Raw genomic sequence first — 13171 nt, 5'->3', positions numbered from 1 at the left:
TCATCTTTCTAATTCTTCATTGGACTCTTTTGAGTAGATCCTTATCCCTTCTGAACTGGAGACCCCAAAACTGAATGGAATATTCCAGGTGAGGTCTCACCAGGACAGAGTAGAGGGGGAGGATAACCTCCCTTGTTCTGCTGGCCACACTCCTTGTAACGCACGCCGTGATCCCATTGGCCTTCTTGGCCACAAGGGCACATTGATGTCCCATGGATAGCTGTTGTCCATCAGGACTCCCAGGTCCTTCTCCAGATGTGACAGGTTTTGTTTTCTTTGAAGAAAACAGACCTGAATTCAAACTCCTCTTCAGTGGAAGCTTTGTTTCTGGACTCGCAAATTAAGTTTGTTATTGTTGTGGAGATGTGTTCCCTCATTTGAAATGTTAACAAGACCTCAAACCTAGACCTTTATTATAGTCATGTCTGCCTTGGGAAAATACAATGACCTAAAGAGAACAATTCCAAAAGTATCTTCATTTTAATGAGTTTACTTAATAGAAAGAGTAGTTATTTTTTTGCAATGGTTTTTGAGACATTTTCTCTTTTGGGGCTTATCAGCAGTAAAATAAAGTAAAAATAACTTTAAAATGATGCAGAGGTGAAAGATTGTATTCAAAAAACATAGCTTCAATATGCTAGGGAAGAGAATGGCAGAAACATTTTAGTAGATCCGTGGTAAAAAAGGTAACAGAAGACTAAAAATTGGTTGACATAGACAAGTGAAAGACCCCAAGTTTACAGAATAGGTCTTTCAACTCAATGTACAAACTGGAATGATTTGATGATTCAGAGAACCAGTTGATTCTGGATTTGGATTGTGAGTCACTCCCATTTACTGGGATGTCTGCTTTATTCTGATAGCATAGGGAAGATGTACATGGGAAACTGGTGGGAGAACGGGGAAGCACGGCCTTCCTGAAGTCCTTGTAGCAGCATCTTAGACTTCTAGGGATCACAAAAAGTGTACAGGCAAATATGGTCTGGCTTTGTGGAATACTGAACTGCCTAAGTTACAGTTTTGTTTGTTTTGTTTTGTGTTTTCAATAGATAATTAAACTACCACAGGATTCAGATAAGCAAAATAAAGGCAACACACACCTTCATTTCCCACCTGAGCTCCCCATGTGTTCAAACGCTGCTGAAAACAGTGGTGTCTCAGAGAAGATCAAACAGTCTGAACCACAAGGTAATGGATTCAAACTTTCATGTCTGTATTCAGACTTCTGTTGGAGCAATCTATAGATTGATTTCAACGTTGGCTAGTCATAATTGTTCTTGTTCTCATTCAGATATTGGCCCCACATGTGTTATGGCAGGAATACTGCGATTCTTTTTTATTAATATTGCTTAACTTTGTTTTCAGTTGTGAGCAATTTAAACCAGCCTCATTGCTGACAATGAAACTTTAGATGCTGGACTCTGCTTTAGGCTGAATGCTTAGAAAGCAGCAGCAGTAACAGTTCAGCTGCTGCTGACGCTCAGCCTACAGGAAGAAATAGAAAAGATACTCTGTTGTCCGATTATTTCCAGAAGAGCTCTGGCACCTCCCTGGGCTAGAACACAGACTTCAAATTTGGCAGGGAGATAGTTCTTGTACCAGTCATGCCTTGTGCTACTCCTATGAAATTCCATTAAGATTCAATCAAGTGATAAGCCATAGAAAAGACAAACTATCATTCACCTATATGCAGCAAACCTCCCCAGAAGCTTTCTTTAAATATTGTTGAATGTTATGTTTCAACTGAGCATCCTCCCTGGGCTCTGAATCTTCTGATGGAGCTACATTGCAGACACCATTGACCGTGTTTCAATGGACTCAGAAATCACTTCTGTTAGCCATCCAGGAATGAGAAGAATGTCAAGACACTGACATCGGTTTTTGTTTTTCAGCATTTGAGCTCTGATTGCCACAGAAAAAAAATTTTTTTTGGTGTTTAGATGTTCCTGTCTTACCCCTTATTTTGTGAACTGGAGGATGAAGCCAGCTCACAGGTTGAAGTGACTATGTGAATATTGTGTGCAGATTTGAAGACAAGATTTTAGGGTTTGGGGCATTTCAGAATGGTAACAGTGATGCAGAATGGAATACATGGAAGGAGAAAGAGTGGGATATTGGAAGGAAGGAAAGAGAACAGAGAAGCATTAATGGCTTAGCATGTTGGATAGGCATTTCAGGTTGGAAGTACGACATCAAAACAAAACGTTAGGAGCGTTTTTCAGATATTGAGTGATGGTTTAGGGAGTAAAATGAAGTTTGCCCTATGAGAATTTTAGGGAAGCAGCAACCACACTGTGGTCAAAGAGCTTTCATATAACCACAGTGATATCAGAAGCACAGGGATATAAATGTATGTTGTACTGAGGAGCAAGGTCACACAGAATCACAGAATTGTCCTTTTTGTTGTATCTGCCAAGATGCTTTTAGGTGCAGCACAACACTATGAGTAGCAGATCCAAAAGGTGAAGTTACAGACAATTTTTCCCAGCAGTGAAGAGTTATTAAGAGTTATGGGAAAACTCTTAATAAATCAAACTTGTCATTACTGTTGTTTGGTCCTACCATCAGTTTTCATATGGACATGGGCACACTCAAACACATAAAGGCTGCACCAAAAGAAGTCACATTTCTGGAAACACATGGAAAAATTCGTGATACTTAGTTTGAGGAGTCCAGGAAGATGTATTTAGAACAACTGAGAACATTAGTGTATGTCCTATTTTGTGTACAGACCTCGGAAACAGACTGATAAGCTGATCACAGAAGATCTGCAGTTTCCATGCCAAAGAGATTTGCACTAAGAAAAATTCTAGGAGTAATTTTTTATATTGTTTATATTTATTTATTTTTCTTGAAGCCTTCTTTAAAGATATTATTAGCTGCTAATATCCCCCATGGGTTTGTTTTTTAATGTATCTATGCAGTGCTACAGTATGCCGTTTCTGCTGGTGATATGTTGCTAAGAGATTTAATAATGGGTAAACAAACACAACATGTGGTAATCCATTTCAAATTAAAAGTTTATTAAACGCTAGCTTGATGACTTTCTGGCTATTTACAATTAAAGGAGCAAACCTTAGGGAACTGGAGATCACGTGGTGAAAATCACGACTTCAACATTTCCAACAGAAAAATGTGTTTATGATCTGTGGCAAGCTGTCGCACGTTGATATGCTCTATAAATACTGTATTATATCTGGTAAACTACCAAAAGCAAGAAGGGGGGGGGGGGGGGGGGGAGGAAAGAGCTCTGTTAAAGTGACATTAAGGGTGAGACACAAACCAGAGAAAGCAAGAACAGTCTAAATGAAGACTGGTGCTCTGTAACTTACTCTGCTGCAGTAGTCTAAATAGTGAGTGATCTTACATATCAATACCATATGTGGTGCTGCAACGTGTAAGCAAAATAGAGCAGGTTAGGAGATGGTGTTTTAACCTTCCCTTCAAATTTGTCTTAGTTTCAGAAGTTTAAGACAGAACCTTCATATTATTTCCATTAACTCCAGGCTACATTATTGTTTTAAATCACAGCTCTGTGTTGGGCTGTGTGGCTCTTTCTGGCTGATTTCTCCTCTAGAGTACAACACAGAGGAATGCAATCTAATACCTCCCATACCTTTCTAGCTCACAGATACACATTAGTGTATTATTTAGTCCAAGCCACATCATTTTTCCATTCTTTTGAGGTGGTAATCCATGAGAAGTTTGTGGAAGAAGATGCCTTCTGCTTTCCTGACAAACCTTTAATTTTTCTAAAGAAAAGCCTCTGTAGTTGATCTGTTGCCACTTTAAGGGAAGACACCTTCTGCTTACATGAACAACCTTTGATTTTCCTAAAGAAAAGCCTCTGTAGTTGATCTGTTGCTACTTTAGGGGATCAACAGTCCCCATCAATAAATAATCAACAATTTATCAGTAGAATTCATTAGTCGTTGTTCAGAAGGTGATAACAACTCTGATGGAAGTAGCATAGATGGGAAAATTAGATGTAACAACCAGAAACACTGCCTTGATATGTTTGGGTCTAAGTAACCCATTCTTACCACAGAATCACAGAAAATATCTGGTTGGAAGAAACCTCAAAAATCATCCAGTCCAACCTTCAACTGAGTTGAGGATCAATCCTAAGCCATGTATCTAAGCGTCAGGTCCACCTGTTGCTTAAACACCTCCAGAAATGGTAACTCCACCACTGCCCTGGGCAGACCATTCCAATATTTGAGAACCCTCTCTGTGAAGAAATTTTTCCTAGCATCCAGCCTGAACCTCTCCTGGAGCAGTTTGAAACCATTTCCTGTAGTCCTGTCATTTGCCACCAAGGAGAAGGGGCTGCCCCTCTTCACTCCAACCTCACTTCAGGTAGTTGTATAAATGCAGGAAGGCTTTGGAAGTGCAAACGTTCATATAAACCAATAAATACACAGACTCTTCAAGGAAGCACTCTGTCTCACTGTGACACCCACAGCAAGATCCCCTTTGATTTCAGTGTCAACAGAAGATGGGATTCACATGTGCAAAATGTCAGCATAACTCAGCCTTTCCTGAAAGTGGCAGCTCTTTTTGTCTTCAGAGAAGTAACTGGACAGCATTTGAGGTTTTATTCTTTGGTTCAAATAGCTCTAGGTCAGAGCCAGGCTCATATAGGAAGTGTTACTCTGCAATTCTGCACTTGTGAACATTCTTCCAAATGCTCACTCTTCTGTCCATGCTGTTTTTCTGGCTTAATGTGCAAACGCCTATTTGTGCCCATTAGACATGATGATCAAATAACACAGTTAAGCAGAAAACCAGGGATAATTTGTTCTCTATAGCTTGCACAACCAAAGCAAAATCTTTTTCATTTTAGTGGCTCACTCTTGGTTGAAGTCCTGAAGCTATGATTAGCACTGTTCTAGCATATGATAGTGACCACTCAAGGTCTAAAAAGCTATGATTGACACTGCTCTAGCGTATAATGTTGACCACTCAAGGTCTAAAAAGGTTGCTTACAAGACAGAAAGTGAAAGAGTAGCAGATGAGGACTAAGACATAGGAACAATAATTTTCTTCTAGTGTCAAGTCATGTACAGTCTTGGGTCAAGCTACAGCAGAAATCACTACTTGTGACTAAATGGTCATGGCCATTTATGCATCTTCCTAAGTAGAAAATAGCCCAAACACTACAATGTGACCTCTAGATGAGAATTTTGCTCACCCTGTCTGTGTTGGAGGAGAGATGTTGTTAGCCAAGACTTTGAGGACAGCCAGGCTAGTCTGGTTCCAGCAGCAGGACAGTCTGGCTATAGTAGAGCTGTGATGTGTTAGCATTCTATGCTGCACTCAGTATTTGGACTAGCAGAGATGGCTGCTGCTCCAACTTTGTTGAGTAGTCATGTCACATAGGAGGGTTCCTACTACCTCAGCTGTCTTTGCACTGAATACCTACATGCAGATTTTCTGTCTCTCTCTTTTTGTCCCTTGCTGCCTCTGTGCTCTACTATGGGAGCGTAAAGAAATGACAACTCAGCTGTTTGAGTGTGGTTTCAGGGACACATTTTCTTACAATGAATACAAACTCATTTATTTCCTAAACTTTATTTCCACAACCCCCCCAAAAAAAAATTTGCTAACAGCAGCACATGTGGCTCATGTGCCCTGTGCCTTAGCCAGAAGAAAAGTTGCAACAACAGAATTTTTTTTCAATTCCCAAACTATGATCACAAATATGCAGAAAGATCATTTTCAGGTAGACAATTTATCTGTTACAATTCTTAGAGTATTTTTCAGTCTGTCTTACTTTTGCCTGGCTGTTAAAAATAAGGTTGGTTTGGATCATTTGGCTTTGGCAGTCCTTGAAACTCGCTGGAGTTGTAAAGCTTTAAACAGTTGCACAGGTCTTTAATTGTAAATTAGTTTTGACAGGACTGCTAGGCAAAGGCCTGGCCCATCCCATCATGATGCTAGCCGACAACCCCTTACTGCTCCTGGAGCAAGGGAACATGTGGAAGGAATTGTTCTTTTACATTTCACAGCTTGTCATTTCCTCTGCAGGGCAACCTCTGACCTCCCTGAAAGATCCTGACACCCATAAGGGAAGTATTCCCACTGTTGTAAAGGAAGTGGAAAAGCAGTTTAATGCCACGAAAGGAGGAGAAACGTGTGTTTCAGAAGAAGCTGGGAAGAAAAGACAAGAGCTTAAAATGCTTCCAGCAGGTTAGAACTTTTATTGTGTTATTTATTTTACTAAAACTTTGCAAGTAGAGCTACTTGATGTGTGCTTAAATACCCTCTTCTACTTCCCCCTTGCCCTCCAATATCATCTCATCATTATTTCACTAGGTGAAGGAAGCGATGGTAGAGTTTAAATCAGTGGTGAGGGATCAAAAGCAACTCAGGCAAAAAGGTACAGAAGTAGTGGAGTTCCCTGTCTAAAAAAGTATTTGTAGGCCAAATGTGTTAGTAATTACAAGGTGTGTGTGGAGTGTACTGACAACATTAGATTACTGCTGGTGTTTCCTTGACATTTTTACACCCTTTCATTTTATTTGGCCATTTATATCTGTGGATCACAACATGTTGCTGTTAGATGCTTGGAAAACATTTTCTTTTCCTGCAATATGTTAATAGCAAGAGCCTTTGTTGTTGGTGCTGAGCTAAATGGCATAAGAGTGCTGTCTCTATTAACATCAAATAGTGTTTGCCTCTGAGATGTGGGGTTCTTTTGAAGCAAGTTTCTCTGTTTTGTTGTTGTGGGTCTTGTTTGTTTGATTTTGTTTCTTTAATCCCAGGTGAAATGTATGTCTGAGAATTGAGTAACACAACCCCTAGGTCCTGTCCTAAAATTGAATACCATCATTTAAAAGGCATGTGGATGTGGTACTTAGTAGCATGGGTTAGTGGTGGACTTGGCAGTTCTGGATTTATGGTTGGACCTCATGATCTTAAATGTCTTTTCCAAACTGAATGATTCAGTGATGGCCAAAGGCAGATTTATCATGAACTGGGATCTGAAGGTACCAAGGTTATACACAGCCATTCCCACTTACAACTGGGTAATGAATTTTACTCATTGCCCTACAATGGTGGAATGGTCATGTAGGCACAGAAACCACTGCTCTCTGCCATCCACTTTGTGTTCCCATTCATGCACAAGCCCAGAGTGCCAGTCAGCCCTACTGGTCATGGTGCAGAAGTTTAGGATGAATAAGCAGACTGAGTAATGCAATTGGCAGCCAATCTGAGATCTGTATTTGTACTCGTTGCTTGTGACCCACCCACATGCCACAAACAAGATGAGGGTCAGCTTTCATTTTAGGGAAAGGGTGATTATTGCTCCCTCAGCTACTGTGTAAAGAGAATTAATCTCTCCTTTTGAAAGGAAGGAGTCACTCTTGTGTACCAGGAAAATATAACAGACCGTGTTTACAGAATTACTGAATGATAGGGATTGGAAGGGACTTCTGGGGATCATGTAGCACAACTCCCTTTCTAAACCAGCTAGAACAGGTTGCCTGGGATCATGTCCAGGCAAGTTTTGAATCTCTTCAGAAGTGAGACTCCACAACCTCGCCAGACAGCCTGTTTCAGTGTTTTGGCCCTTTCCCAGGAAAGCTTTTCCTCATTTACAGATGGAACCTCCCATATTCTAATTTGTGTCCATTGCCTCTTGTCCTATAACTGGGCACCACTGGAAAGAATCTGGCCCATCCTCTTCACCTCCACCCTGTGGTGGGGCCTGGTCTCTTCTCTTAGGCAGTCAGCAACCGAACAAGGGGACACAGTCTGAAGTTGTGCTGGGAGAGGTATAGGCTGGATGTTAGGAGGAAGTTGTTAGAGAGAGTGATTTGCCATTGCAATGGGCTGCCCAGGGAGGTGGTGGAGTTGCCATCCATGGAGGTGTTCAAGAAAAGCCTGGATGGGGCACTTAGTGCTATGGTCTAGTTGATTGAACAGGGCTGGGTGCTAGGTTGGACTGGATGAACTTAGAGATCTCTTCCAACCTGGTTGATTCTATGATATTTATAAAAATTGGTAAGATCCCATCTCAGTCTTCTCCAGGCTAAACAGCCCCAGGTCTCTTAGCCTTTTACTGTGTTAGAGAGATGTTTAGACATCTTTCTGTATTTTGTTATCTTACTCTATTTAAGCTAGCAGCAGAGCAGCTCTTCCTCTTTCTTCCCTCTCTTCTCTCAAAGAGGCAGACTCTTTTATCTGGTAACATGGGGGAATATCACAGGCCTCTTTGGCCTGACTAAATTTTTTGTTCTCTGCTCAGTTTATTTAGGTCTAATGCCGGGGAGCAGTGAGGGTGGGGGAGTTTGAGGTTGGCCAGCCCAAACTAGCCTAGCAATCCTGGATGAAGAAAGAGGACTGGGGATTACAGTAAACCCTAGATGGAGGGGAAAAAGGAGTACTGGGAGTTTGGTTTTGGTCTGGTTGGAGGGAGGTTTGGAGAAGGTTTTGATTTGATGGGATTCTGCGTTAAACCCAGATTGTGGATTTCTGTGTATTTTAAATGCTTCTGCATTGCTTTGCATTGTAGTTTGTAGTTAGTAGTAGCACCTTCATAGCATCGCAGGATGTTAGGGTTGGAAGAGACCTCCACAGATCGTCAAGTCCAACCGCCCTGCTAGAGTAAGACCATAGATTCTAGCTAAGGTTGCACAGGAATGCATTCAGATTGGTGTTGGAAGTCTCCAGGGAAGAAGACTCCACAGCCTCTCTGGGCAGCCTGTTCCAGTGCTCTGTGACCATTGCAGTAAAGAAGCTCTTTCTCATGTTGAGGTGAAACTTTCTGTGCTGTAGTTTATATCCATTGCCCCTTGTCTTACCATAGGGTGCAACTGAGAAGAGTTTGTCCCCTCTATCTTGATTCCCAGCCCTCAGATATTTATAAACATTTATTAGATCCCCTCTCAGATTTCTCTTCACCAGACCAAAAGGCCTCATCTTCCTCAGCCTCTCCTCACAGGGCAGTGCTCCAGCTCCTTAATCATCTTCATAGCCTTCTATTTAATCTTCTAACACATTCTGTATTTCTATGCAATCCTCTGTGTGGGGTCTTTCTTTAATTACTTTGAGAGTAATTTTTAGAGCCTGTCTTCCCCTACTGCCCATTTAAAAGACAGAGCTGCTTAATCATAATTCATAAGCACTGAGCTGGCTATCACAGATGTGTAGAAAGCAGAATATAGAATTTGTATCAATTGTCAAACTGCGTTGATGAGAAAAGATTCATCATGCTACAGAAAAAAGCAATGACAATTTCCAAACTATCACAGATTCTCAGTGCACCTTCTAGTAAGACCAAGGTTTCATTCATGTCTTTACTAGATGTTGGGCCTTCCAAGAATTAAGTGCAGCTTCAGCTTAGAAATTTTGTTCCAATGTTTACATTAGCAGAATCTGTTTTGAAGTTAGTTCTTTTGCCCAACACTACTTGTGCAAAGTAGCTTAGAGTAATCACAGTGTTTAAAACATGAGTAACTTGCATGAACAAAAGCTGGTTTAAGTAACATTTAATGACATCTGACATTTGCGTTTGGCTGCTTTCTAAGAGCTTTTGCTGACTGCTTTTGATTTCCAACATTTAGATGTTTCCACCTTTAGAATGTGTCTCAACCCCTAGTTATGAATTGTGCAGCTAGACATCTCTTCTCCCTTTCACCCCCTACTCACATCACTAATCCTTATCTAGATATAAAACTACCATGATTACTTAAGTGGAGTTTGGCAAAGGTCCAATGCCAGACAAAGCATTTTAGAGCCCCCATTTTCAATTCAAGAGGGTCCCTTACAAATACTCTGGAGAAAAAGAAAGGTAGCTACAGAAGCAGCCTGCTTTTGAAAGGTCCTGAGTTGCCACAACTTTTATCAAAGCAACATTAAATTCAAAAGACATTGTTTTGTGTCATCACAGGATCTGACTTAGTATCTTCTGAGAGGTAATGCTAGAACCTACTGAGGACTTTAAAACCAGATCTTGTAGAACGGGGAGTCTACCTGATCTACAAGCAGACCTCCAAAAGCATCAGTGGATTTGAATTAGGTGAAAACCATCCTTTCTTATCTTTATTTAAGAAAGAAGGTTTTTTTTCTCCTGATGAGCCCAATTTCTGGTACTTGCTACATCCATTACATATTAATTTAATAGAGAACCTTGGTTTCAAAAGGCACTTCACTAAAGCATGGATTTTCTGTGATGGAACAGTGCCAGTAACATAACCACTAAACTCAATATCTGCACTCAGAACTGGGGAGGGGGAAAAAATGCTTTGGTTTGAAATCTCCGGATAATTTCTGCAGAACCACATATAAACTAGGATTTATACTGTAACTGATGTTTAATTTGGAGCTTCAACAGTGCCTGCATTTTTCTCTCCACCAACACTCATCCCAGAAGGCAGCTGCTCCCCTGCCTTCCTCTCATATGTTCTTTCATATGTTTCTTCCCATATTCCTCTTATTTCAAAGCTTCCAGTTATGCATGTAAACCAGTAAAACCCCTGGAAACATGTAAAGTATTTCCCATAAATGTTGTTGGTAAGACTGCTACAAGCAACTTGCATGCTGTTCATTTTTGAGGTTTGACACCATAGAATCATAGAATCACAGAATGGTTTAGGTTGGAAGGAACTGCAAAGATCATCTAGTTCCAATCCCTCATCATAGGCAGGGACACCTCCCACTAGAACAGGTCACTCAAGGCTTCATCCAACCTAGCCTTGAACACCTCCAGGGAGAGAGCATCCACAACATCCCTGAGCAATTTGTTGCAGTGCTTCACCACCCTCACTGGAAAGAACTTCTTCCTAACATCTAGTTTGAATCTCCTCTCTTCCAGTTTAAACCCATTACCCCTCGTCCTGTCATTACAAGGCCTTTGACATAGTCCCTCCCCAGCCCTCCTGTAGGCTCCTTTCAGATATTGGAAAGCCACTACAATATCTCCTTGAAGCCTTCTTTTCTTCAGGCTGAAGAGCCCCAGCTCTTGTAGCCAGTCTTCATAGCAGAGCTGCATCACCTTTCTAGGGCACACTCAGGGTAAAATTTTAGCCCCTGATCTTCAAATGCTCCATCCCAGAAGGCTGTCCTCTAAAGTAAACTGATTATTGATAAATTAAAGACTGCTTGCTGACCATATTTGAAATCTTCAGTTAAAATCCCTCTCTGCATCTGTGGAACAATTGCAAAGTGAATTGTGTCCTTTTGTGACATCAGAAAACATTTCAGTCTGAGCAATGCTCCAGAATGATACCTGAGCAAAGATGGCATCAGGCTAACCAAAGAGTTAGTAGACTAGCAGATGACATTTGGAAATTTATTAGGAACATATTTAAGTCTCCCATTCATATCAAAACACCAAATCCAGAGACAGTCCAGTTCAAATTTTATCATTACCTTTCAACAGAATCATAGAACAATGGAGTGATTTAGGTTGGATGACCTTTAAAGGTCATATAGTCCAAGCCCCCTGCAGTCAGCAGGGACATCTACAACTAGATAGGCTTGCTTAGAGTCCAGTCCAACCTGACCTGGAATATTTGCAAAGATGGGGTTCCTACAGCCTTTCTGGGCAACTTGAGCCTGTGTCCCACCATCCTCAGCACAAAAAAAATCTTCCTTAGGTCTAGCCTAAATCTTCCTTCTTAGTTTAAAACCACCATCCCTTGTCCTGTCACAACAGGTTCTGCTAACATTTGCCCCCATATTTCTTGTAGGTCCCATGTAAGTATTGGAAGGCCTCTATAAGGTCTCCCTTGAGCTTCTTCGCCATGCTGAACAAGCTCAGATCTCTCAGATTGTCTTCATAGGCCTCTGATCATCTCTGTTGGCCTTCCCTGGTTCATGTTCTGAGTGTTCTAGAGTTGAACACAACATTGAAGGTGCAGTGTCACTATAACAGGGTGGTGACACTTCTTTTGTGTTTCATATCAGGTGCAATCTGTGTAGCATCTAAAATGCTTCCACAGAATGTCAGGGGCTGGGAGGGACCTCAAAAGATCATCCAGTCCCACACCTCTGCCAGAGCAGGATTATCTCTACCAGATCACACAGGAACACATCCAGGCAGGTCTTGAATACCTCCAGAGAGAGAGACTCCATAGCAACCCTGGGCAGCCTGCTCCAGTGACAGTCACTCTCACAGTGAAAACAATCTTCCTCATGTTTACATGAAACTTCCTGTCCCTCAGCTTCCACCCATTGCCTCTTGTTCTGTCACTGGGTATCACCAAGGAGGGCCTGGCCTCATCCTCTTGACAATCACCCTTTACATGTTTATTGGGACTTAGTACCACCACGAAATAAGATTGCTTCCAGCATTTTCAAGGTCTGGAAACAAACTTCATCTCACCATACTTTCACAAATCCAGGGCATTACCATTATTGTGTCCATTCCACAATGGTGGCACCCCCCTTGCCCCCATTTTTTCCTGTTTCATAGAATCATAGAATCAAACAGGTTGGAAAAGACCTCCAAGATCATCCAGTCCAACCTAGCACCCAGCCCTATACAGTCAACCAGACCGTGGCACTAAGTGCCTCATTCAGTCTTTTCTTGAACACCTCCAGGGACAGTGACTCCACCATCTCACCTGGGTAGTCCATTCCAATGGCAAATCACTCTCTCTGTGAAGAACTTCCTCCTAACATCCAGCCTATTTGTCTTGTACAAATGTACAGCAGTAAAAATGTTCTGCTGGACTTCTTATTAATATTGGATTATACATTTATAGGTTTGGATTGAGAATTTTGTTGCCTTTTCTAGGACCTGGTTTAATTACCTTCTCCTGCTCTTATGCACATAGAATCATAGGATCAACTAGGTTGGAAGAGACCTCCAAGATCATCCAGTCCAACCTATCCCCCAGCCCTATCCAGTCAACTAGACCATGGCACCATGTTTGTTGACTTCCAAGTAAGCCTACTAAGAGAGGCTTTTCACCTGCCATTGTATCATGATATGATCACCTTTATCATAGCTGTGATACCTGTCCTTGCTCATTGTTACTTGGTGCTATTTTCTCCTCCACAAACTGTTCATTTTTAACATCAATGGTATTATGTTCCCCTGTCAGGGAAAAAAAAATATTCTGAGTCAATTTACTAAAATAGTCACTACTAAGTGCTATATCTGGATGAAGTTGACACCTTTGACATTTTCTGAAATGGCAAAAATAACTGTATTTAA

At 41.3% G+C, this 13171-nt stretch overlaps 1 protein-coding gene across 16 annotated transcripts in view; it reads left to right on the top strand.

The window, feature by feature from the left end:
• The window catches only part of LOC135184794 (uncharacterized), a 616367-nt gene that overhangs the window by 290907 nt on the left and 312289 nt on the right, over positions 1 to 13171 (top strand). For all 16 annotated transcript variants that reach the window (XM_064160870.1, XM_064160872.1, XM_064160881.1 and 13 more), the window contains 2 exons: positions 1050 to 1188; positions 6031 to 6192. In XM_064160870.1, coding sequence (XP_064016940.1) covers positions 1050 to 1188; positions 6031 to 6192 — 301 coding nt within the window. The remainder of the gene's footprint in view (positions 1 to 1049; positions 1189 to 6030; positions 6193 to 13171) is intronic.

The sequence above is a fragment of the Pogoniulus pusillus genome, chromosome 21 (genome assembly GCF_015220805.1).
Source record: "Pogoniulus pusillus isolate bPogPus1 chromosome 21, bPogPus1.pri, whole genome shotgun sequence".
NCBI classification, from domain to species: domain Eukaryota; kingdom Metazoa; phylum Chordata; class Aves; order Piciformes; family Lybiidae; genus Pogoniulus; species Pogoniulus pusillus.
This window is presented reverse-complemented; position numbering and strand designations above follow the sequence as displayed.